At 37.8% G+C, this 27856-nt stretch overlaps 2 protein-coding genes across 2 annotated transcripts; both read left to right on the top strand.

Annotated features, from left to right (window-relative positions):
* The first annotated feature begins 5591 nt into the window (after positions 1-5591).
* On the top strand, positions 5592-11951 carry rtn4rl2b (reticulon 4 receptor-like 2b). Its single transcript, XM_030144703.1, has 4 exons — positions 5592-5736; positions 7116-7342; positions 7436-7669; positions 9785-11951. The coding sequence occupies exons 1-4, from the start codon at positions 5688-5690 to the stop codon at positions 10652-10654; spliced, it is 1380 nt and encodes a 459-aa protein (XP_030000563.1). The 5' UTR covers positions 5592-5687; the 3' UTR covers positions 10655-11951.
* Positions 11952-21660: 9709 nt separating this feature from the next.
* Positions 21661-26106, top strand: selenoh (selenoprotein H). The gene is made up of 5 exons (XM_030145625.1): positions 21661-21700; positions 22890-23016; positions 23713-23855; positions 24700-24819; positions 25871-26106. The coding sequence occupies exons 1-4, from the start codon at positions 21685-21687 to the stop codon at positions 24804-24806; spliced, it is 393 nt and encodes a 130-aa protein (XP_030001485.1). The 5' UTR covers positions 21661-21684; the 3' UTR covers positions 24807-24819; positions 25871-26106.
* Positions 26107-27856: the final 1750 nt, after the last annotated feature.

Genomic DNA, 27856 nt, shown 5'->3' with positions numbered 1-27856 from the left:
CATGTGTATAAATCTTCCACAGAAGCACCGAAAACCTCTGGACAAACCTGTACTGGTGGTATGTTAAATATACCAGATAAAGAGAAAATAAAGATGAGGTTGTTAGGGAATGATATTTGGCATCTCATTAAAATAAAGAGACGTTTGAAGGCTGAAACTTGCATTCAAGCTTCTTGTTTGTTTTGCCTGCATTTTGTTTTTGTTGTCATGTTGATTGATCTTTTAACATAGGCAACAGAGGCTACACAAATATTTTTGACGCATTAACACATCAAATGCATTAATATAGAAAAACATAGAGGAATGTTTTTGTGAATAAAGCAATCTGCATTTTGTTTGTTGTAGATCAGACAATAAAAAACAACAGTTGCATTTATCCTCTAAAATCACAACAGATTACAGATTTATCCACGAGTCCTTTTTTTGGAAGCATCTGAGGATTCATTGCAGCCTCCATCTGTCGTCTCATCATAGTGTGAGTTTTCTCTGGGTAGAAGTTGCTGTTTTTACACGGAGCAGCGTCATGTGGGAAAATGTTTTTCAGGGTTTAAACCTGAAAATAACAGGGACACTCCCCCACAACAGCCTTTCTCAAGTTCTCTGTAAACCTTCTGTGTAACAGCATACACACAAAAATATAACCCAGAGTCTGTCACATCAACCATGTGACGATCACTGTTAAGACCAGTGGGAAGTTTTCACCACTGACGATCTGAAGTGAGGATATTTTGTCCCTCAAAGGGCTGTCTGGCGGTTAAGACTTGGTTTGAGTTTTCATTATGGTTATTAACAAGCTTATTATGTCAACAAATGTCCTCATATTCCTCACGTAATGTAAATATATTTGTATGTGGGGGGATATGGGCACAGCATCCTTGTGTCTGCGTCATCGATGATCACAACTCTAGTCTCTGTTATTTAAAAATTCAGAATCACATAAACAAATGCACAGAAATAGGAGCAAAGGCAGAGACAGTGACGGACATAAATAAGCTAGATCGGGTGATGATTTGTATCTGTCACAGGGACTGAGAATGTTTTTATGACACACCATTTTGACAGGCTTTACTGAGAATATGCCCACTAGTTTGTGTCTGCTTTCCATCTGCTGTCGGCTGCTGCATCTGTTGGTGACTGCCTCAAAACATAAAAAAAGTGGTCAAAATAATTACATATTGGGCTTTTTACGTCACATTTTTACAAACCAAAATTAAAATAAATCATTACTCACACTATACAGCTAAAGGTGTATTGACACTCCTTTTCACATACATGTATACATGTAAGTTTTAGACATTAATGTAACTATAATATTGTGACACTAGTTTGAAGAAGATATTTTTTATCTTACAACAATGAGATTTTAGCTTCTCGGGTGCTGTGTTTGTTTTTCTTCATCCACACTCAGGTCTTACACTGCAAAAATCTAAATTTTACCAAGTGTATTTTTCTCATTTCTAGTCAAAATGTCTCATCACACTTAAAATAAGACATAATCACTTAAGACTAACTTTTCAGTGAGATATAAAAAGTTATTTTTAGACAATAGATCTTGAAAATCTATTTCAAGAAATCTTACCAAGAAAATTTTCACTTGTTCAATTGGCAGATTTTCTTTTGCTTAATTCAACATTTTTTTTTTGCTTAATTTAACATTTTTTTGCTTAATTCAAGCAAAAAAAATCTGCCAATGGAACAAGTGAAAATTATCTTGGTAAAATTTCTTGAAATGAGATTTTCAAGATCTATTGTCTAAAAACAAGTTCTTATATCTCACTTACAAGTTGCTCTTTAGGTGATTATGTCTTGATGAGATATTTTGACTAGAAATGAGAAAAAAACACTAGGTAAGATTTAGATTTTTTCGGTGTATATTCAATTTTTTTCATATGATATGCACATTGCAAAGCCTTCTGACTACTTTTTTCTATTTTCCACATACTTCTGGCCATGTTAAACTTTTTTCTTATTATTATTCACATATCCAACTCACAGTCTCTTATTTTCCATGTTCAAATTATTTTTTATATTTTAATTCTCATCACTCTTAAAAATGGAAAGAATAAAGCATAAATCTTGGCAAAACGTGACTTCTTGTAATTTCTTCACATGAAAGAAATGTGACCTCAATCAAACCCTAAAAATTATTCCTACACCTTTCAGAACCTAACCAGTGTATATTTAAATTGGTTGCAAATATGAACTTTACACATGCTGTACACTCATCAACACTGAAACTAAATACCAAATGATTCATTATGTCGTTAACAAAGACTTGTCAGACCTTTTCAATGCCAAAAGCCACCCACATTTATTCTGATTCATTCATTTTTACACATTACCACCTCACAAAATATGGATATGGGGAATGTGGAAAGATTGGGTCTTTACTTCGGGTGTTTTTAGATCTTGGGGTGCATTCATGCATGGTTGTGTATGGTCCAACCCAAGCACTGAGGAGCAAGAAAAAAACAAAAAAACAAAAAACAAAACTGAAGTAACTTTCATCAGTGAGACAAAAACTCTTTATTTCTCAGTGTTCAGGTTCTGGTTTGTCTGAGATGATGGACCACACACTCGGTCCACATGTAAGTTCTCCAGTACTGTGTGACTGTAGATTCAGCAGTAACACATTTTAAGATCTGGACAGATTCCTTGGACATGCTGTGTTTACACCAGTTCAAATGCCAGTGTGTCAGTGATTCACTTTGACACATCTGAAGGGACGATTTAAGAGGCAATCTGGGACTGAAGATGTGTATGTTATTGCATAACCCTGTTTTCAAACATTTGTCACAAATTGTAGCTGCGGACATAGTTAATATAAATCTTACATCACACGTGCACATACGGGTGTCAGTGGGTTTTAAAGAGGAGAAAAGTAATGACAATTCAAAGAGTCAATGACTGACAGGGGTGCTAGAAAATAGCAGAATAGTAGCATTTTTTAATCAAAATTATGAACCTATCACACAAGGCATCGATAAACGTATAGTTTTTTGCATTAGTTTTGATTTGTTTTGGGCAAAAAATAATAAAATCCAATCACCCACATCCCCTTATTTCAGCTTTGTTTGTATTCAGGTGTCAGAGCCCCTATAGCTGATACTAGTAAATGTACTTCCATCCAAAAAGTATAACCATGTTTTATTTGCATTTGTATACCAATGCAAAAAAACAAAACAACAAAAAAACAAAACTAAGTTATCATAAAAAAAAAAAAAAAACTTTCAAAATGTAGAAGATGGTTTGCACCTTTATCAACAATCTTGCACGAAACTGTAAAATCTGTTGTAAGGAGAATAATGATCCATGCCTGCACAGTGTTACAGTTTTAGGGTTTTTACATGATTTGCTGCATTTAACCCTTTCATGCACAGTGGTCACTACAGTGGAAAGTTATTCTACAGCTGGTCTCTTGTATATTTATGGATTTTATTGTTTTACTTGCATATCAACCAACACAGTGGATACTTATGCACCATCCCATAATACACTGCAATTCATACCATTACTGAAACATTCCTGTTCTTGATAAACCTGATCTGCAGCAACATATTTGAGTGTAAATCATTTGCTAATTGTTATTAGACTGTAATTAACAGTTTTTTGTTTGTTGTTTTTTTTTTTTTTTTTACGTTGTTGTGTTTTGTTGTTTTTTGCACATTATTTGAGTGAGTAATAACTACTATTACAGTATGTTAAAATGTGAGAAAACAGCAGATTAGCAACATTAAAAAAAAAAACCAAAACATTTATTTCCTAGTTTTCAGACAGTATCTCAGTAAATACATGTTTCTTTGCTTCAAAAATTAAACGCATGGTGTCCAGCTGAGTGGATATTTTTGTAACTCCATGAAAAATAGGTTCATAATTTTTTTTTTTTTTTTTTTTTTTTTTTTATTTCAATCACATTGTTTTTTTAATACCTAAAGAGGAATAAAAACACTCAGGAAAAAAAAATCTTGATTAAGGTTTTCATAATTCATGCATGAAAGGGTTAATTTAAGTGGTGTGTGTGTGTGTGTGTGTGTGTGTGTGTGTGTGTGTGTGTGTGTGTGTGTGTGTGTGTGGTGGGGGGTGGACAAGGTGATATTACCTTCACGGGGCCCTAAACCTCTAGCGGAGTTTAGGGCACACTGTTTTACATTAACTTACATTCTTTTCCTCTAAGTACAGTATACCTATCTGATACAGGCACACATCTAATTTACTGATTTAGATAACTAATGGCTGTCCCACGAACAACACAGCCACCGTGTAGTATGGTATCAGTGAGCTGGCTGCCTCCTCCACATACCCCGGGGCCAAGAACAGTGCACACACACTAACGACCTTATGCCCAGCAGACCCCCATGGAGGCCAAATATTCCCTCCCAGTGCGTTGGTGAGCTGGCTGACTCCCCCTTGTATCCACACCATGGCCAAAAAAACAGTGTGATTCCACGCGCGCCTCTTATGCCCCGCGCTGCGCACACAGCTTGGAGCTGCAGATGACCTTCCATGGAGCAGCTTTTGGTGAGTGTGTGTTCACTTGGGAACAGATGATGTGCATCATAATGTAACAAGCCGTGACCTCTGCCAGTACAGAAGTGTTCAGTAGTCGATGAGTAACCCCCCCCCCCCCCCCCAGCCCACCCCCATGTCCTCAATTCATTCCACACATCTTGGCTGAATAGTCTGCCACCACTTTGCTAAAACTACATGTAGTGTTCCTAAACTTAGGTACCAGCCATGGCGCGCAATAATGGTAGCCTACATCTGCAGTGTCTTCATCAGAGCTTCACTAAGTCAAGAGGAAACCAGTACTTTTGCATATCAACGCATGTTATTTAGTTTTACTGGGATTCAAAATAAAGTATTGCTGTGCGTAAAATTCAGTGTGCAGTATGCGCTTTTCCTCATCGCTCCTGTTGGGTTATGTCTCTCCCCCGCTGGGTTTCCCTTTGATATTCATCTGTTGCTGTGACTGTAGGCGTCTTTCGGCTCATTTCCAATCTGGCCTACACTAAATGAGACAGGATTTCTTGGGTTTAATGCCAGCAGAGCTTTCCCACCTCTTATCCTCCTCCAGCCAACCTGTGAGCGCATGTGCCACGGTGAAACCACACAATGCTCTTAATTACGCACATTCATGCAGATTTCACGTGTTGTCTTTTGACCTTCATCCCACCTCAGTCACTCATTATCATGTGGCTTGGCTTCACCATTACCCACATTACCATATATCTTAAGGGATGAGTACAGTGATCAAACTGTAACTATGACTAAATTTCTTTAAAGAAATGGCCCAAAAAAATGCAGTTTTGTGTTTTTAATTAATATTCATAACATTTAGAAGAATTACTTGTATATGGTGTGATGTAATACAAGTGGTGCCTGATGTATTTCATTTTAGGGTAAGGAAAGTGTGGAGATGTGGCCAAAACACGCCCCGTCGCTGCCTTTCTTGTCGCTTCCTCCGGTGACTCTCTTCCCCTCCTCCTTCACTGACGTAGAGTGGATCCTCCGCTACCCACGGTTGTGGGCGAAGACCGACCGTGAGTATAAACAGGTTCCTGGGACTCCTCAGTGTCACTGCCTGAAGCCGCAGCATCTCGGGCACCAGAGCTGAACCTCAGCAGAGATAGCAGCAAGCAGGCACTTCCACGCCGCGCAGGCTAACTCGCTTTCGGCTTTGGTTCGAGATGGAGACACGTTGCACCGCGAGGAGATTCAGCGCCCACAACATGAAAAGTAAGTTATTCTTACTCTCAGACTGCATTTTGCAAATGCATTTCAAATGCTGTGATTTACTTATTGTATTGCAACTTGTCTTCAACTAATGTCAACTTTTATGATTTGAACGTGTGACTTACAAACAGTTGTCTTATCTGAAAATGTATAGTCAGTAGCATCAATCTGGAAGAACTTTATATGCATTATGGTGTATTTACCCATATCTGTATTTTTCTATTTTGAATTACTTCAAAAATCTACGCGTAATAAAATATGCATTTAATTTTATCAGTTGGAAGACAGAAATTTGGAGGAGAGCAGCTTATATCGCAAGCAATGCATTGGAATTTTGGCACAGTCAGGTGCATCAAATAGTAGATCTTGAAGAGATCCAGTGTTTCCCTTTGTTTAAATTTATTTGATGGAATTGTCAAAATTCACAAAATGACTTCCCAACATGCGAATTAAGTCTGTTTATTTATTTTGGCATGCTTGTAAAAGTGTTGTCACCTTTACGCATGGCAAAATGATGACTTTTACGCACATTATACTGAACGTTATTTTTCATCTAATTCAACGGTAAACAAGACATGCTTATGATAGGTGTCATATTCTACACCAAAGCCGGAACTCCAAGTCTCCACCCGCGCCCATCGCAGCTATTAGTTCAACTTGTTAAAGGGTCAGGAGGTGAGCCGCTGGAAAATCTTGTGCGCAATAGATGAATGGGAAGTTCATTATTATTTCATGCATGTACTTTTCCCGCGGTGGCCCCTACTGTGTGGCGTTATCCGAGCTGTGCCAAAAAGATGAGTAATTATTGATGACAACTGAAACTGATCCGGATCTGTTTACCAGTTTTAGGGATACGCCTGCCCTCTTCATGGCAAACCTCACGAAGAAAACATCCTTTTGGTGTAGATTGCTTGAGAACTAGGAAACCAGGTTAATTTAATGCTTTGAGGCACGTGTAGCTCACATTTTCATTCTGTAATAGTATGTTTTTAAGATCTGAGTTAGAGTTTATTCTATATGACTGAAAGTTATGTAACTGTCACAGCAGCCATTGATACCTGTGTAAACTGATCTGATGGAAATGAATGGGTGAATGATTTCTGTAATTTGATTAATTTTATATGAGCCCTAAAGTTCTGGGGTCCATCAACAAGTCATGGGTGAGAGCACTGCAGTGACAAAAACAATCACTGACAACAATGGATCTGACAGACACACAGAGAAAAGGCTGGTGCCAAATGCTGAAATCAACCTAACTTTTTTTGTTTTTCTGGAAAGGATTAACTACAGCACCAATCACCTCCTGTTCATGACCTGACCTTAAACTGTGATCCTTCCTGTTGTGATATAACCCCTCCTCTCCTCTTCTTCCTCCTCTGCAGGTGGACTGTTACTCTGGTTGATTCTGTGGCTGGTGGTGATGAAGCCGGGCGGGGTGACGGCATGCCCCAAACTATGTGTGTGTTACCCCACGCCCATGACGGTCAGCTGCCAGTCTCAGAACCTCACCATAATCCCGACCGGTGTACCCTATGACTCACAGCGTGTTTTCCTGCAGAACAACCGCATCACAGAGCTCCGTGCAGACTCTTTTGGCTTTGAGACACAAGTATGTTTCTGCCTGCTTTGAATCCCACCTGTAACATGAATATCCTTATTTTTCTTACTTCATTCCATGATTTTTTTTCTCCTGTGTGAACAGGTGCTGTGGCTGTATGGCAACAATATCACATGGATTGAGGCAGGGGCCTTCAGTAACCTCAGGGTGCTAGAGGAGCTGGATCTTGGCGATAACCCCTCATTACGGCACCTGGAAGGTGGAGCCTTCAGAGGCCTGGAGAAGCTGCAGAGCCTGCACATGCATCGCTGCAAGCTGGCAACTTTACCCCATGATCTCTTCCATAAATTGTACAGCCTCCAGTTTCTCTACCTGCAGGTAAAGGCAGTACACATGCATACACTTAGAGAATACACATGCACTGGTATGTGTAATGCATGAATTGTAAATGTACACATGACGCTTGCACGGAGAATTGTTGTGCGTCTCGTGTTCATTTAACAGTTGGCCACATGCAGGCTTCACACCCACACACAGATAAACACTTTTACTGCCACATACAAAAGAAGCCTTTCAGGTAGGTTTGATTTGATGCACACAGTATGAAAAACATGGCAAATCAAAGTAAATACAGATAAAAAGAACAAACATAACTAAAGAAACAAAAAAATTAATAACACAAACTACTCATCTCAAGCTCTCAGAATGGGCAAAAGTGAATTAAATAATTTTTTACGACTAATACTAATCACACAAGACATTACTGTCAAAATAGTTACAATAAAGGAAAGCGTGATATTAATAAAATAGCAAAGAGAGATATTTTCTATGTACACATAAAAGAGTGACCATGTTTACTTCACCAACAGCATCCTAGCTGAAAACCAGATGGTCTAGCAAGCTTCAACTTAAAATCAGTATCATTGTTACTAGAATATTAACTCATGATTAAAACAACTACAATCTTAAATATGTGGATGAATATAAATATCAGAAATACAACATTTCATCAAAACAAACAATTACACTCTTGAAAGCTCGATAATTTCACTTTGAACATTTATTCTGCAGTAGTGATACATTTACCCAATTTATGTTATCTTTTACTTACTTACTTACTTACTTACTTACTTACTTACTTAATTCTTACTTCATTACCTTGACAATAATGTGCCTCTCAATATGCCTCTTTCTAATGTGCCCTTCATACAGGCTACTGTAATTCGAAGAGCTTTATGGATAATTAACATAATAACAAGACAGTGATAATTTAAACAGTATGTCATGTATGTTGGAAAGCCCTGCTTAAGATTCTGCTCTTGAAAGCTCCTAAATAAATAAATACTCTACACTATTTAAATGCACTTAGAAGCAACTCAGTTCTGCATTTAAACACTACCTCATTTCACACAAAATGCCTGCACCACCACATAATACTTAATAACATTACAGACTTTAAATATGAGTAATTCAGTTGATGGACAATTAGGATGACCCCTTTTTGCAAGTGGATGTCAAAATTTTGGCAGCTGGTGAGATCTCAGTTACTTTAGTGTCTGAGAATCTGCCAGTTTTTAGCTTTGTCCTTATTAGGCTCTGCCAATGCTTTCTCAGAAATGAAATAACTCCCACTTGTTCTGATCTAAATATCCACATGTACCATCTTCAGAACTGGAGAGACTGTTTTCCTTTTGTCACAGACAATAGTTACCTCTAACTGGAGCTAATATGTTTCTTAATAGTACTTCAGATTCTTCAGCCCAACTTATTACATTGATCTGTGGTTTAGACTACGAAAAATATGTTTTAAAGGGCCAACATGTAACATTTGCATATGCTAGTGAGCAGCTGATGTGAAGTTTGTTTCGGACTCATTTGCTGACGTCCGTGAACTCCATCTTTGAGATCATGACTGGCTCAGGTCCCTACAGCCATGAAAACAGACAGTAAAATGATTTCTCTCTATAGAGGACTCAGGTCAGTTTTTTTTGCAGAAATACTTATGCTAAGTGCTTCCTGAGTGCTTCAGTGCCTCAGTTCTGCTCCTGCACAGCAGCAACACTGTACAACATAAGCTACGCTAGCTTGGAAATGGGTGCTACTTCACATAAACTTAGTATTAGCACACCAAGGTTCTGCATGTTTAATTGCAGCATCCTGTTTCCTCTGCCATTAAAAACAGGTACATATAGGTTAACTCTCCTGTCAATGTCCTCAACCATGATGCTGATGAACATCTGGGGTTAGTCCCCAAGCACCCTCAAAGCCAGATCGCTGCTCCTAATGTGCTTATTGCCTATGCTACTGTAAGTGCTGTGTATTTACTATAGTGGGTAAAATGCAAAGAGAAAGGATTATAAAGTGAGTTAACCTTTAAAAGACATGGATTTCTGACAGCCATTTTCTTTTAAAACCCAGAGAATTCAGAATCAGTAACTTTGTTGTGTGGTTTTCTGCAGCATTTAATCTTGATGTGTTTTGGCTCTGCTCCAGGAAAATCAGCTCCACTTTCTGCACGATGACCTGTTCTCAGATCTGGTCAACCTCACCCATCTTTTCCTGCATGGAAACCGAATCCGTACCCTGTCTGAGAATGTTTTCAGAGGCTTGGTCAACCTTGACCGCCTTCTTCTCCATGACAACCGCATCAGACAGGTGAATCGCCGGGCTTTCCGTGACCTGGGGCGTCTGACCATCCTTTACTTGTTCAACAACTCCCTGGCTGAGCTTCCAGGCCAGACCATGAAAGATGTCCAGGGCATCCAGTTCCTCCGGCTCAATTCCAACCCCTGGTCCTGTGGCTGTGAGGCGCGTCCTCTCTGGGAGTGGTTCCGCGAGGCCCGTATCTCCTCCTCTGAGCTGATGTGTACCTCACCCTCTCAACGTCGTGGCCAGGACCTCAGATTCCTCCGGGAGCTGGACTTCGCCCTGTGCCCTCTACCCGACCCCGGCTCTCTGGCTGGATCCACCACCACCACCTTCAGCACCAAGACTCGCTGGTGGTTCTCCAAACACAAGCCTGCATCTTCATCCAAGGCTTTGTACCAGAAAAGCTCAGAGACAGTGAAAGCCTTCCCCTTCACTGCCCCAAAGCCACAGTTCCCCCCCAAAGTTCCCTCTGAATCTATCCCCTCAAAGTATGAATTGTCTGAAGATGAGGCAGCACTCCCTAAGCTCGACCCAGAAGAATACTGGGCAAACTACGGCAATGAAGACTCCTCCATCCGCTGCTTTGAACTTGAGTGCCCACCAGGCTATGACTCCCCTTACCCTTCCTCCTCCTCCTTATCCCTTACACCATCCTTCCTCCATCTCCTCTCCCTCTCAGTGGTAATATTCTCCCTCCATCTCCTTTTTGGCTGAACTCCCCTTTCCTCCACAATATTTTTTCTCCTCTAATTTTTCCACTGCTCTTTTCAATTCTAACAGAAACCTTGATTTCTTCAAGACCTTCTTAAAGTGCAGGGGGTGCTACAGTGATGCAGGAGGTAGACAAGGAAGCAGAGGGCTCTTCAGTTAGACAATGTGCAGAGCAGTTTAGGATTTCAGTCATGAAGTAGCTGCTGCTCACCAGCACATGCTTTATAATGAGCAACATTAGCATTGTGATCCAGAGTAACAGTAACAGAGCAAGGGCACAAACCTGCAATACCATTAGCCTGTACCACAACCAAGATGCAACATGCAGTTGGTTGGCGTGGTCTTTGGATGTTTTTTAATATCACAGCTGTTGGGAGGCAGCAAACAACGCAGGCGTTGTTACTCATTGTCTACAGGTATTTTCTATTTCAGCTAGCGTTCACCATCCAACCACTATCAACACAACTTCAGCATTTAGCATACAAGGCTGAAATATAGAAATGCATCTGAAAGTAGAAAAATTATGGTAAGATCGAGGGTTGAGCAGCCATGAGTGAGTCTCATTCTCCTACAGATTCAACATTTTGCATGATCCCACAAAAACAACATCTCTACCCACACATGTACATATCACATAGTCACTGTACATACATACATACATACATACATACATCGCACGCTGTATTTTGGTCTTTTTAGATTTTTACTTTTCATTTAGTACCATTTAGTAAACAACAGCTTGTGGTGGTAGAAGAGACAAGAAGAATAGACTAGGCAAACAATGGGAATTTGGCCGTACCTTGTTGACCCTCATGTTTTTCAGTCTTGTCATCTCCTCATTGACAACCTCAAAGCCGACAGATTAAATGGAAACTAAAAATGATCATTAACATATCTGAGGTACCTGTCTACATGAGCAGGACCAGAATGAGGCAGGATATGGCTTCATAATTTCATCATGTGTGTTCAAGTTTTGTTCTATGTGTGTATGTTTTGTTGAGGTCAACACCAGTCAAAAGGAGACCGGTTTGATTTGGTCTCATTTGGCTGAGTGCCTGTACATGTCCCTCTGTGTATTAACACAGGGGATTGAGTCTTACAAAGCCCTCTGTTTTGTCCTAAGACTCAGGTCATTGTCCTCTTGGCTCCTATTACATTACACTGAAACCTTTTCTTAGTCAGCATCAATATGTGTGTGTGTGCCTCTATGTATGTGTGCGTGCATATATGTTTTTATTTTAGAATGAAAGTTGCAAAAGCCTCATAATGAACTAATAAAAACACCCATATCTGTTTCAAAACCTACTACTGTTTAATTTAATTTAATTTAATTTTATTTTATTTTATTTTATTTTATTTTATTTTATTTTATTTTATTTTATTTTATTTTATTTTAAGTCACAACCTCTTCAATTTCAGCTATCTTATTTTAGAAACCCTGATTAAAGTGTTTTTTTTTTTTTTTTCTCAGCAATCTGTTAAACACAATGCCAACCCAATCTGATTGTGAAATGTATTAGTCATGGGCCATATGTCAGTCCCTTATGTCATATTTGTATTAAACCCGATTCACTACTGTGAGTTTCTGAATAGAAAAACGAAAGATACTGTGACACTGTTAGATTCTGCATTTTTCTGTGGAAATGCATTTGGAAAGTGTTTTGCTTTATTAAAAAACTAAAGAAAACCAAAGTGTGTGGGGGTTACTTTGTAATTTGTGTGTCTTCTTTGTTATTTAAAGCTACCATAAAGAAGTACTTTAAAGAGGCAGAGATTAGTTAGAATACAAGCTAAGGTACGTAAAGAAGAAAAAAAGTTCAAATGTTGTAATTAGCTGATAGATTACAACTACTCTTTCAACAAAACATGAACTGAAAGGAAGTTTTAAAGTCAATATTTTACACTAGATGCATAGTAAAGGATAGAGAGGTGTAAATATAGTCAGATAGCAGAAAGATGAGGTTTGTAAATATTGTAACTGATGAGCAGAAGAGTAAGGAACCATAATCATATCATACTACATCATAGTACATCAATGTTTGTTGTGTATCTGTGTGTATAAGTGAGTGAAGTGTTATCAATCCTTGTAACAGTGTGAGTGTGAGTGAAGGTTATTGGTCTCATGTTCATGTCATGTTCACTTCTCACCCAACTTTACCCTCGCCTTCTTTAACGGACACATGAATGAATGTGATGATGAACTTTGTGTGTTTGTGCATGTGTAAGTTCAAAGGGTGCTGGTGAGGGGTGAGGAGGAGGGTATGATTCAGTATAAGGGGTAGGACAGGGACGATGCCAGGAAGAAAATGTGATAATTTGTCCCGGAATCAGCACACCCCCTCAACAGATCAACTCTCACCATAATGATGATGATGACGATAATGCTCATAGTCATACATGTGTTTGCAAGTGTGACCACACATGCATACACAGCTCCATGTGCAAATACACTTTAAAGTTCAGGCCATTTTTAACCATGTGCAAAATGACTATAATGGGTGAACAGAGACAGTTGCCTACATTATCTAAGTTGCAACACTTTTTTTTTTTTTTTTTTTACTTTGAGGGCTTGAAAGTTAGTCATCATTTTCACACCTAACCCTTTATTTGATGAAAGTTTACTCACTCATATTTTACACATTTGAGAAAAGTCAGCAAACCCACCTATTGTGCATAGTTTCTTTCAGAATGCATTAACCTTTAAAACTGAAAAGTGTCACAAATGCTGTAGAGTGGGCTGCGGTTATTGTTCCGTGATTAGCATAAGAATAATATCCTGCATGACGCATGATATGTGTTATGTGTTTTTGTCCATAAATGCAACAGCTACTATTCACACTGAGTTATAGAATGTAGTTTGTTTAAACCCATCTGATTTGTGATGCTTCTGAAACATCACCTCATATAGGTGTAGGAGCTATTTGTCCATTTACTTTTTTGTTTAGTAATTTTGTTTGTTTTGCTAATTGTTTATTTTTGATTGTTTGCTTTTTTGTTTGTTTAATATTTAGAATATATTTTTTTACTTTCATGGTTATTATTCTTTAGCATTTAGCATCTTTTGTTCTGTTTTTTCTTATTGGTTTAGACCGTGGGCACCTGGGCATAAATAGGCAGCACCAAGGGAGACCAGCATGCACCTGGGTGGGCCTATGGTTTTTTTTACAGTCACAGTCAGTCAGCCAGGGTAACAGGATGAGCAGGAGAGGCCGCAAATAGGCCTTAATTGTCGTTTGCCTGCAAAACCTAAGAATAAAACACCTGAAATGCATCTATGGAATGGGCATTGTGTTTTTGACTGTGTAAACCGCAAACCCATGGTGCATCTAATGGTTATTTGAGTTATGTTAAAGTCTTAAGTTCAGTTACTTTTAAGTTGGTTTAATTTTGATGACAAGTTGTCACTACAATAGGTGATAGTTGGTACATTCACACTGAAGCCTCAAGTTAAAATTTAACACAGGCAAATTAGGACTGAAAAGAGTTTAAAGGCAAAAGAAAAGGTAAGGAGAGGACAGGAAAAGTGTTGCTCTTTAGGAGCAAGTTAGGTTTGTTGCAATGAGAACACAATTGAAATGTTTACATTCAGTGTTTCTCACAGGAAACGTTTTAGTGCCAGGAGGACCAGGGCTCAAGACTCAGCTGAACAGCTGTGATCTCTGATCCTCCAGACAACAGTGCACCCAAGAAACGTCACTGCTGATTGACCCACATGGCCTCAGGATTGCTGTACCAAATACTTGTGAACCCCTACAATATAGAGTTACCATGACATTTCTTCTTTAAACTTGTACATGTTTAAATAACATGTTGTTATTTAATTTCATAATTAACCCTAAATTGTCTTCCCCAGCCTTTTCCTGAAAGTGTCTGCATGTGAAGAACGGATGTACACAAATAAAATCATGAAATATACTGTGCTCATGTTGCCTCCGGTGAAGAATCACTATTTCCTTTTTTAAATTAGCATTTTCTATACTGTACCAACTATTTCTTACTTTGAGTTGTACTTTAAATTATTCTAAGGATGGAAAATGATTTATTTGCTCACACTTACTGCTGCACACATTACTGGGATGAACCTTTTTATGGGTGTTTTTTTATATATACAGGTAACTGTGTTCAAACATGGAGTAATTCAAGATTCAAAGTGTTTATTGTTATATCATATCAAATCAAATTTTATTTACATAGTGTCATATCATAACAACAGTCATCTCATGACACTTCACATATAGAGCCGGTTGGAACCAGATGCTCAAGCCAACATGCACGAACATGTTCTCTGTACAATTAATTTCTTGGTTTGCTGTCTTGTCCACAAAATGCGAAATATAAAAAAACAATTATAAAGAGATAAAGATATTTTACAAAATAGAGCAGGATAGATAAAACAGTGCAAAAATACAGTCCAAATGTAAATGGTGTAATTCTGTCTGTGCCACTGAAAACATAAACAGGTAAGTACAGCAACCTGAGGTAATGGATAAGGTAGGTAGTGAAAAGACATTAGTCTCTTTAATTACAGCTTGAGTTCACAGTAACCACACTATTGTAATTCAACGAAATGCCCTGTCTTGCGATGACAAAGGTCCACCTCTTTTGTTTAATCTGTGACAAAATGCATTATAACTCTGCTGAAAGAAAGTCATACAGCAACAAAAACACATCCTCGGCAGAGGTGACAAACAGTTGATGCAGAAGATGTCAACACAGCTTCATCTCAAAAACAGATTTGGAGCAGTCTTGAACTCACTGAAGAAAGAGTCTACTCCTAGTTTCATAAGCAGTAAACCTAAGAGATGCTTATGGACATCCCCTGTCAGATTTTCCTGTAAGGGATCACCATCTGGTGGCGTGACTGCTCAAATCGTGACCAGTGCGATTATCCATACCATAGATCAAAGTTGCCATTTCAAGGGAAAAATGTGGGCGTTTTCCCTCTTCGGTTGAAACAACTGCTTGGGTGGTCATGGGGTACATTCACAGTTTCCGGTGCAGCGACACGACCAAGCTATTAGCACAGAGGATGTCTCTGAAGTTGTCAGACTTTGATGATGTGTGTTTATCGCACTCTGCACCCACTCATTCTTCCCCAACTCTTTATCCTATTTTCTTGCTGCTGCTTTCTTCCCCTGTATTGTCAGTTTATACGCTTTTCATATGCTGTCACTCAGCTTTTGTTTAACCCTCTGTCACACCAGCACCCACCACTCTATCAGCGTCACACAATTTTTCTCTCCTATTTGTGCTTGTCTTGGCCAAAGCTGTGCATTGGCTCATATGAGTTGGCGAGTTTCTGTGCGTGTCCACTGACATCCATCTTCACACATGTCTTATATGCACAGGATGAACCGAGACTCTCAAACTGACGTCAGAAGGCCCCAAAAAGGAATGAGGAGGCTGAGAGAGACTTGAAGATGAACAAATAGCTATATTCACTGTATGGTGGATATTCACACTGTGACCAATAGAATAGAATAGAATAGAATAGAATCATTGTCATGTCTTAACAGAATAGTACATCACTTGTTTTGCCAGTGCGTCAGTCAGCGTGACAACTGACCTATCACATGTATATTTGATGATCATCATTTGCAGCACTATTGCACTGACCAGCTCCCATTGTCCAACTTGTGTAATATGAGCCTCCTGGGTAGTGAACCTCTGCTCCCAATAAATCACCAGTTGAAAGAGGGAAAAAAAAAGACTGAGGCTAAACAGAGAGAAGAGATCTTCTGACTGTGAATAAATCATTTTGAGTGGAAACAGTGACTATTCTCACACTATGTTTCTAGATTAAGTACTATTGCAACAGGCATGAAGAATATCTGTGGAAAACCTGTAGAGAATGTTATGGTAATTGTGTTATATAGTCAAGGACAGTGAAAATATAAAATTCAACAAAGCTTGACATTAAGACACACAGATTAACCCATGAAGACCCAAACAGCCCCTGGTGACCAAAATCATCTACCAGTTTAAAATGTCTAATACCTTTTGATCCACTAATCGGAATCAATCCATGTAAATAATTGGTGTAAAATGCAGTTTGTCATCTTTTCATGGTCATCACATTTGACCCATCTGGACATTCAGAGGCTCTGTAGTGAACGTAGAAACACCATCATCTTCTACAACATTGATTCACCAGTAAAACCCATGGAGTTTAACCAATGACAGTGGGTGAAGACACTTGTTTTATGTTCAGTTAATGATATATTTTACTGCAAAAATTACCTTTTCTTCACTTTTCACTATTTCTTATATAATCAACCTCAACCTTAATCTGAGCTTTAATGAACATCTACATGATTAGTAAATAAATTATTGAAAAATACTAGATTTTTACTATAAAAAAAGCAAAATGCAGAAGATAACATGATAAATGGTGATAAATAACTTAAAAAAGGCTACACAGACAGAAAAATTCATTTTTGCAATTGCTACAAATGTTGCATTGGGTCTTTATAGGTTCAAATTAGAGTTGTATTCAAGACCATTTAAAACAAGACTGAAAGAAGACTAAGACTGAAGATAAGATAAGATGAGATACACAGCTATGGCCTCATAACAACTAAAGTTTTCAAACAAGTTTTTCAAATAGTTACACAAGAGTATGACTGATATGCTATGATACAGACAAAAAAAATTAACTCCAATATAATTTCACTTCCATTAAAACAAAACAAAAAAAAATGCAAAATTAGAAATAAATCAAGTGGTCAAGTTACTGTATTAAATAATACAGTAACTACAATAATATATGTCATGTTAAAATTTCACACCAAATCATAGTGATCATAATGAAAAATATTTCTGACAATGCATATTACTTGACCTGAGTCCTCTTCGGCTAAGATTTTCAGAAAGAGGTCTTGAGCACTGAAATGTTTATCCAAATTCAATAAAATATATAATATTCTGAGCGACCAAGATAGAAAAGTAGCACAGAAAAATGATTAAACTTGAAAAATCTGTCTACTGTGTACTTAAGCTGACAACAGCAATACAAAGACAAGAAAAATCTGAATTTTTGAATGAAATGTGCCTTCTGTTACTCCTCCTTTGCTCATCATTTGAGTGTTTGTAACCATTCTTGTGTGCTGTGATGGTTGGACTACACATTGTGGAGGTGGTAGCTGCTGGGAGCCATGGACGTCCAGTCATGTATCAGTTTGAGGTACAAGATGAGCACAGGGTTAAGACAGGCCACATCTGTCAAACAGCCTGTTTGTTCTTCTGGGGGTTTACGCACACAGACAATAATACTCATCAACAGACTGTGAAGACAGATTTGGACCTAAAGAAAGAAACAGTACAGATCTCATGTGGTTTTGTGTCTGTTTCAGAAAAAGGGAATCTGTGACAATCAAATCAAATATGGCAAAGACAGGAAGAGTGTGAGTGACTCCACGAGTGATGTCTTTGTTGTTAGTTTGTGACTGACCGTTGAACAAAAGCCTTTAGTGAGTCAGTCAGACCGCCTCGCTGTAGGAAGTTCCATACCCTAATAGTTTGTTTGTTTGGCACAGACGCAATATGTGACGTCTTCTAGACAGTTTGTTTGAGCTCCCTTAAAAGTGACTGCTGCATCCACTCGGCTTAGTACAAGACAAAGGGATTCAGTAATGCTATTCCGGTATTTCCATATTTGCTCTTGAATTTGGAGTACTCAAACACATCAGTCTGTTGCTTGGCAAGGTTTTCTCTCACTTCCTTCTTGTTTGTTTTGGATGCTGTCTTCAGTGTCTTTCAAAAGTCTGTAGGGGTTATTCATAACATTAAAGCATTAGGACAATAATCCTTGGGGCCTGCATTGATCTGCATCACTGTTTGCAAAGGGTGTTACTCTGAGCTTCAGCTAAAATTGCCAGAAGGGAAACTGATTTCCTGTTGTCTTAGTTTTAATTTTAAAAAAATGTTTGGGGTTTAGCAGCAATGAATGACGTAGATAAAAGATCTAGGAATATCTGGCTTCTGTGAAAAACAGTCTTCTTAACACGCCATAGTTAAGCTGTTTCGCAGGTGTCTCTACACTCTAAAAAACACATTTAATATTAACAGAAGAGGCCAACAGTGATTCTATATAGGAACATAAATATAAAAATGTGATCAAGACACAGCGTTATACAAACAGCTTTGTTCCTGTCACCGTCACTTAGCTCAGAAGAAATAGTGACGTTGCACTTTACTAACTTATTTTAGCTATTTATCTCATTTCTTTGCTCTATTTATTATTATTGTGACTTCAAATTTTTAAATTTTATGTTCTTATCCTGGTTTTTATCCTGGATTGTTCTTATCTTTTCTGGTTTTTATTGTGTTCTATCGCATCTTGTTTTATATTTATTTGATCTTATTTATTTATTTTAATCTTTTACTTATCCATGCTGCTATACTGATGAATGGTGGAACACTGAACACTTTTTGTCCTGTCTTTTTGTCCTGTCCGTTAGCGTGATCAAATACCTGTCTTACATGTTCAACGTATGTATTGTTGTAATACCAAAGCAATCACCTAGACCAGTGGTTCTTAACCTTGTTGGAGGTACTGAACCCCACCAGTTTCATATGCATATTCACCGAACCCTTCTTTATTAAAAAATACAATATGATTTTTTTCAAATTCAAGACACAGGTATATGTTTTACTGGTGCACAAAATGAACCGTGCATTAACATCACTGTGCTCAAAGAACAAAACCAATTCAGTGCATGAACTCACAACAAATTACGTACCTTTTCACAAAGACATGACCTTTTTTAATACTACCACACTGAAATGGTTTTAATTTTTAACCTTATTTATTCCAATAATGAACTTATTTTATTTATGCTATTTATCATTTTTAACATTTTAACACACACCCATCACCTAATTTCCATCAGGCTACAATAATAATGAATATTTTCAGCAAATCAGTGAGACTTCTGCTGTTGTGTATATGTATGTGTAGGCCGTCAGGTCAACCAGGTTTTCGTTTCGTCTCGCTCCGAACTTTCCGAACCACGCAATTCTGACATAAAAAAAGATAATTGCATGTAGTGTATCAAAAAAAGAGTTCTCGTTACTCCTTCAGTATTTTTGTGATCGTTGTTTTATTATGGCACTAGCTCGGCTTTAGCGTAATACGATTTCTCCGTCTGCGATGGTGCGTCGGTTGTCACATGATTGTAACTGACCAGTGCGGTGACCGAAAAATGTAAACAAACGCTACACATGGCTGCCCCCGTGGTTAACAGGAAGTAGCAAAAGTCATAACAACGATGTGGAAAATACTCAAATAATTCATCGTCAGACAAGTGGAAGAGATTATAAACACTTCTGGATGTGTTGTAGTGCTATAAGCAACAACAATACACCGCGTATATTGGATGTCAATCAGAGAAAGAGTCTCCGAAGCCGTTTGTTTACATACACGGACCTAGCCCGACACACACACCCGACTAATGAGTTGAGTGTGTGTCTTGACCTCCGCCGAACCTCTGAGACTGACTCACCGAACCCCTAGGGTTCGATCGAACCCAGGTTAAGAACCACTGACCTAGACTGCAAAACAAATCTACCTACGGGTACAAATAAAGTAACATTGACCTTGACCTTGAAGACAGAGATGACAAACCTTCGCCTCCTTAGGTCACATCCACTGTGCTGTGCTTTAAAATAGGCTGTGAAAACACTTAAAGAAACATATTACATTTTGAAACAAACTCACATCAAAGTGGAGGCCTATTCATGTACAGTTTAGACCATGGTGGACAATCAAAACTGAAAATTTCAAAGTGTAAGTTAGATAATTGTGGTTGTGGTGATAGATGTCCAACAAACATTCATTCAAGCATTAGCGTTGTCATATCTATGTTGTTGATCTTTTGTTCTGTTACTGTCACTGGATTTGTACTAACATCACTACTGTAAACAGGTTCAAGTTATATCTCCATTGAGTGTCTACTTTTACTTTTACACTACTTGATTTATCCTGTTTCAATTATGATCTCTTTTGTTGCATGGCATTACCAAGGTGAAGGAAAAACAGAATTCCAATTCACTGAATGTCCTCTGCATTTTGCGACTGAACAATAAAAATCTTTGAATCTTGAACCTTCTTTTACTACTTCAACTTACCACTTCAAAAAGTTCAGAGAAAATTCTGAACAATTAATAAAATAAGAGTATAGATAAGCCACAACTGTGCTGATCTGCTGCTTTTGACTGGTAGTAAAAGTACAGTTTATATGAAAAAGAAATGAGCGATCAGTGTAAATACATATGATCAAAACTGAGGTCAGGAACAAACCCAAACTAGAAGCACTCGGAGAGCGCAGACCTCCGCCAAGGCTGATCAGTGGCCCCCCCTGTGGGCCCCCCCACGCCAAGGAGGTAATGTTTTTGCCAGGGTTTGTTTGTCTGTCCGTTAGTGTGCAACATAACTCAAAAAGTTATGGACAGATTTTGATGAAATTTTCTGGTCTGCCCCCCCCCCCCCCGATCACCACCAAAATTTAATCATTTCTTCCTTATCCCATTTCCAACAAACCCTGAAAATTTCATCAAAATCTGTCCATAACTTTTTTAGTTATGTTGCACACTAACAGACAGACAAACAAACAAACAGACAGACAAACAAACCCTGGAAAAAACATAACCTCCTTGGCGGAGGTAACTATGTGTGATACGCTATAGCAAATTCCATAATGTCCATCATTGTGAAATTAAACATTAGACTTTTAAAAATGAATTCTTGTAAGTTTGTAACCTTAATATGTAACTTTGAAGTAGACATAAGGCAATTATTATTATAATTATTATAAGGCATTATTATTATTATTATTATTATTATTATTATTATTATTATTATTAGTAGTAGTAGTAGTAGTAGTAGTAGTAGTAGTAGTAGTAGTGGTGGTGCTGGTGCTGGTGGTGGTAATGCAGAAGGACCGTTTCCTAAAATGGTTTCGTCCACCTAACCAGAACCCCTTTGGTTAAATCTGTTGGTACAGTCTGCTGCCCGCGAAAGTTTTGTAACAACAATGGCGTCCAAAGCAGGTATGTGTGTTGTTTACGCACACTTTAACAACTACATTTGGGTGATATAGCTACAGCACTGGAGTGAAATATGTTTTATCGATAATATATATATATATATATATGTACTGTGTGTTGTAATGTTGTATCTGTCGAAAGCACCACGAGTTAACGGTAGGTCATGGCTACGGGAGCAAAGAGCATCATAATTACAGTGATTTGTTTTAGTATAAACACGTTGTTTTTTTTTTTATACGTTATTTGTTTGTTAACAGGGGTTTGAATTAGTCTGGATTTGCTGAGCAGTCTCGTGTCCTTGTTTAACAATACAGTGCCATTGGATTTAGTTCATATAGTGATTAAAAATGGCTATACAGTGATCAGTCATAACATTATGACCACTGGTAGATGTCCTAACAGTAATGATTATTTCATTACACTGACACCTTTCAATGGGTTGGATATATTAGGCAACAAGTAAACATTTAGATCTTGAAGCTGATGTGTCAAAAGCAGTAAAATAAGCAACGTGAAGAACTGAGTGAGTTTGACCAGGTCCATATTGTAACAGTGATGACTGGGTCAAGAACATCTCCACAACTTCAGGTCCTGTTGGTGTTCCTGGTCTGCAGTGGTCAGTACCAACCAAAAATGGACTAAGAAAGGACATCCCACTCTCAGGACAATTGAGCATCTATGGGAGGTGCTGGACAAATAAATCCGACCCTTGGAGGTCCACCTCTCTATATCCAGACTTTGGGGATCTGTCTTGGTCCAGATACCACAGCATATCTTCAGAGGTGTGGTGGTGTTTAGGCCTCTGGTCACAGCTGTTTTGGTGGAAAAAGACAGGTGGTAATAATGTTCTGCTCTCATAGATGCTCCATTGTTTGTAGTTCGGTTGTTCTTTACACCACTTTTGCTAGGTACTAACCACTGGGAATGTGCAACAAAATCTGGAGATGCTCTGACCCAGTGATTTGGCCATCATAATGTCATCCTTGTCAAAGTTTCTCAGATCCCTACCCTTGCCCATTTTACTGTTTATAACACATCAGTTTTCAGTTGTAGATGTTCACTTGCTGCCTTTTATATCACAGACAGTGACAGGTCCCATTGTTGAAACTTATTACCACTTTGCCTGTCCTGGACATCATGTTATGGCTGATCAGTGTAAAAACAAGCATGTACTATCACCTGTGTCGCTTAGGTCGTCGGGGAACGAAGCGCAAAGCTGAGGTTCCAGCAGAGGAGGAAAATCCAGAGGTGGAGGAGAAGAAGGAGGGAGGAGCAGAGGAGAACGGACCGCAGGGCCAAAGAGTCATCATTGAACACTGGTCAGCAAGTTAAAGGAGCACTTAACAGTAGTAGGGTACTTATCTAGAGGCCTTACAAATAAAAGTTGTGTTTACTTGTGTATACATTTTAGTTTTAAAACTAGTAAAAGCAGTCCTCTCAACAGACAGCATTGCCCTTAAATATTGCCATTAACGTACTTATTACTCATGCTGATAATATGTAGTAATAATATTAGTAATAAGTACTGTAAATGTGGTTTAGGTTCAGGATATTTCAACTTCATCTTGAACTGATTTATTAGTGTGCAATCGAGGTTTTGTTGCCAAGACATGAAATAAGTCTAGAGTAAGACTAAAAAAATTTTTTGACAGTGATATAATTTGCATGTTTTTGTCTTTCTCTTGGCATATGTTTTTTCACTGTCTGGGTTACTGGCTAATGTTTTACACTGCATATATAAAGTACGCTAAGTATATAAAATAGCTCCACGAATAAATACCAGTCACAAAATAACTAATAACCAGTAGTTAAACAATATTATACCCTCTCAAGGGCAGGAAGCAGATGATCTGCCATTTTTGATGTCGCTGAAACTTAATTAAATTTTTTTTCTGCAGTTTCTTACTATACTTGCCATATAAAAGTCACTGTTTGAGGAAATCACAAATACAGTAGGTACATGAGCAGATGTATCCTCCACATTCTGATAGATGTCCATCTGTTGTTTCTGGCAGCAAGAGCTGACGGGTCTATGGACGTAATGCCGAGGGGGTGAAATCTGCCCTCTTAGCTGCGCGTCCTGATCTGACGGTGGTACTCAACCCTGAGAAACCCCGCAGGAACAGCTTCGAGATAACCCTGCTGGATGGAGGCAAAGGTAAGGACAAGGTGTAGTGAATTGTCATTTCCACACCATTGCACCTTTTCCCTTAATTGGTTACATGTTTAGTTCAACCAGTTAACAAAACAACAGATGCTACTCTGTAAAGGCTGTATGCATATTGAATTTTCAGAAACAAAACATGCAGTATTTATTCAGAAAAGGTACAACTTTACAAAAAGTTTATGTTGGAATCTTCTACAAAGTCCAGAATTGAAATATAAATATCTCCATCTGTGATGTACAAAAAACCAAACACAGCTCAAATCTTCATATTTTTATCCTTTATTCATTTATGTTTATGTTTATGCATTATTCATTTATTTAGATCACGTTATGTTCACATTGGTTTTTGTTAATGCATACAGCACAAATCACAATTTGGTGCACTTGCATTTGAAGTCTCACATACAAGTCTCATTTATATTCATTTTTAATTTTTGTGACCTCAGTCTGAACCGTCCTGAAAGAATTCTTAAATTTTTACATCCTTCTGGATCTACATTTGTCACAATTCTGTGCAGGAAAGAGCAACTGAATACAAACAAGAGAGACAGTTGCAGAAGATGTAGTCAGTGGAGGAAAAGTGACCTCGTATTTTGGGTGAAATATGTTTCATTGAAGTTATGCATGTCACAATCTCACTGCATCTGACTTCAACTTTGCATCCACACACACACGCAACTCTGTACAGGAGTTACAAATGTTTAAACTTCACAGCCAACACGTTAGCACACATTTGGCTTAAAAACACTATTCAAGACACTTCTGTAACATGTGACGTGTACTTTTTTTAGATTGTGCCTACAAATGAGAGTATTGTTTTATGTCTCATCTTAAGAAACATCACTGTGGACGGGAATAAAGAAGGGTCCGCCTCGCAAGCTGAAATTTCCTGAACCTGATGTTGTAGTTGCTGCTCTACAGGAGGCTCTGAAGACCGACTAGATTCCATGTGAAGGTTTGTCATTTAGTGCTGTCAGTAATATTTCGGGAAAACACACAACAAATGAATTAAACACTTCAACAGCCATACTAAATTACTTTAATGTGATTTCCCTTTTGAAATACGTAGCATCTGGACAGTTATACATAAGTGCACGAATATTAATACATAGTACAACAGCTTTTGGGTGTAGAACTAGATACGTCACTAGCAGCAATATCGCACCCCAAAGATGGACATACTTCCACAAACAAATTTGAATAGTTGACAGGAGGAGCAGGAAGAATTGAAACAAGCCTTGATAGTTAAAGCTGCAGTGTTTGGTAGTTTTTTGGTGTTACTGAGTAAAAATTCTATAATAACCTTTTAGCATATTGTTCATGTGATCTGAGAGAACAAGAATTCTAAATCCCACTTGTGGTCACAGTTACACACTACTATGAGTGAATCACTGCTGCACTAATATTCATTACAGCAACACAACATCAAGAGTTTGTATTATTACCTAAATATGTATGATTTAACTACAGTTTTGTAATTGCATCTTAAAATTATACATTTTAATGCATATTAAAAGGCTTTTCTTTATTGTATTTATTAGCTCAATCTCTATGTACTTAATGATATTGGTTATTTAATTGGATTTCCCTCCCCTTAATCTCTTTCTTTTCCTCCGGACTTGTGTCATAACCTTAATTTGGATTTCTTCAATGTTGTGTTTGTATGAGTCATAAAGTTGGACACGGTCACAGCTTGTTATCTGAGCTTAAGACATACTGCCTACGTTGAGCCAACATTTTGTACATCATTTTAATGAGAATATGACGTCAGTGACTGGTATTAGTTCCAGAGTCTGGACATCTTAGAATATTTAATTTACGCAATCACTTCATTATTGCTGTTGGTAACGTGTGCTTTCCTTGTCAAAAACAAAATGCCTATTTCATAGAACATCTATGTCTAACTAAAAGGAATTAGGTGTCAGGTGAAAAAATTTGACCTCCTGGGAAACAGAGGTGTATGTTGGGAATTATTTAGAATTTAACAGAGCATGTCTTTTGTGTAGCTGAATTCAGGAGATGTGGCAGTGGAAGCAGAATGATGAGGAGTGACCAATGGGATTTTCTCAGTCTCTCCTCTGATGATCCAAGCTTCGGCAGCTCTCACCTGGACATACAGCGACACCTTGTGGAGCATCTGAGCCAATACATCCGTCCTCAAAGATCTGTTATATTTTGTTATGGTGTACTGTTGTTTGACATCTGTTTGCTTGATAAATAAAGTGTTCTTGTTTTTCATATGTGTTGTAGTTATTATTTACAATCCAAAGCTAATTTGTACAAAGGAAAGGGACCTTTTATTTCTTGGGTGTCAAACTAAGTATATGTAGAGCAGAGTCACAATATGGATTTTGCCATTTTGGATTTGGAGAAACAGTTTGAGTGAGTCATTCTGAACATGCAATGAAATTTAACATATATATGAACAAGTAAAACAATAATACAAAAATTAACAAGACAATCTTAGAAGAACATTGCAATAGTTTCATTTACATGCTTGATTAGGGGTGGGAAGAAGTGCAACTTATTTAATCCCACCCCTTCTCCATAAGATATTAATAATATATATTTATCTCCCTCTTCCTTTTACATTACTCTTGTATTTATTCACACACACACACACACACACACATACATCTGTATACACATACATGCATTTATACACATACATCATACAAGTACACACTCATAATCTTGTACCTTTGCATTTCTTAGTTGTGCAGGCAGAATGTAAATATTTAACAAATAACTCAAAGAAATAAATATATACATAAACAACAGTGAACATCTGGTGACAATAACCCTCATTCCTATACCTTGTGAAAAAACATTTTCTTAAGTGTTTTAGAATTGGTTTATGTTTGAATATTCCTTGTGCTCCTCCTTCAGTCTATTCCATAATTTAACACCACACACAGATATACTAAAACTTCTAGTAGTGCGCCCCCTCAGAATTTTGAAATTAAATCTACCCCTTAAATTATAGATCCCTTCCCTTTCAGTGAATAATTTCTGAATATTTCCTGGTAGTAGATTATTTTTGGCTTTGAATATGATTTTTGTCATTCGTAGCTCTATGATGTCTTGGAGTTTTTGTGACTTTGTAAAAATAAGGAGTTTGTGTGATCTCTGTAACCTGCCTTATGAATTATCCTTATTGCTTTCTTTTGCAGAATGATTAGTGGATGGATTGCACTGATGTAATTATTGCCCCAAACCTCTGCACAGTAACTTATATATGGAAGAACTATTGAACAGTAGAGAACACGGAGTGATTTGCGATCCAGAACCTGTTTTGCTTTATTTAATACTGCTATGCTTCTTGATAATTTGGATTATATGTGTTTGATATGTGGCTTCCAGTTGATTTGGTCATCTACTGTCACTCCTTGATTTCTGTAACTCTATCAATGTTTACCCCATCCAGTTGAATATGTAATTTTATATAATTTCTGCAATTTCCAAACAAGATTGTTTTTTGTTTTACCCAAATATAATGCTAGTTGATTTATATCAAACCACATTTTTAATTTCAGCAATTCAGTGATAATGTCATGCTTTAGGTGTTGTAGATCAATGCCAGAACAAAAAATGTTATTATCACCAGCAAATAAGACCAGCTTTAATACATTTGACACCTTGTATACATGATTAATATACAGAATGAACAATTTGGGGCCCAACACTGACCCCTGAGGGACACCACAAGGAATGCCCAAACATGCTGAGTAAAAATCGCCCAACTTCACAAACTGTTTCCTGAACAGATAACTCCTCATCCAGTACCCTTCCCCTGATACCATACCACTCTAATTTCATGAGTAAGATGACGTGGTTAACTGTGTCTAAAGGTTTTTTTTTTATTAATATGGATCTATCAGTCCATTTAATGCATCCAATATAGGATATATATGAAGACTAAAATTGTGAATCTTTACATACAGCAAAACCATTAAAAGCCACCAATTGAGCTCAGGTGCTTTTTTGGCTTA

Source organism: Sphaeramia orbicularis, chromosome 10 (assembly GCF_902148855.1).
Source record: "Sphaeramia orbicularis chromosome 10, fSphaOr1.1, whole genome shotgun sequence".
NCBI classification, from domain to species: Eukaryota; Metazoa; Chordata; class Actinopteri; order Kurtiformes; family Apogonidae; genus Sphaeramia; species Sphaeramia orbicularis.
This window is presented reverse-complemented; position numbering and strand designations above follow the sequence as displayed.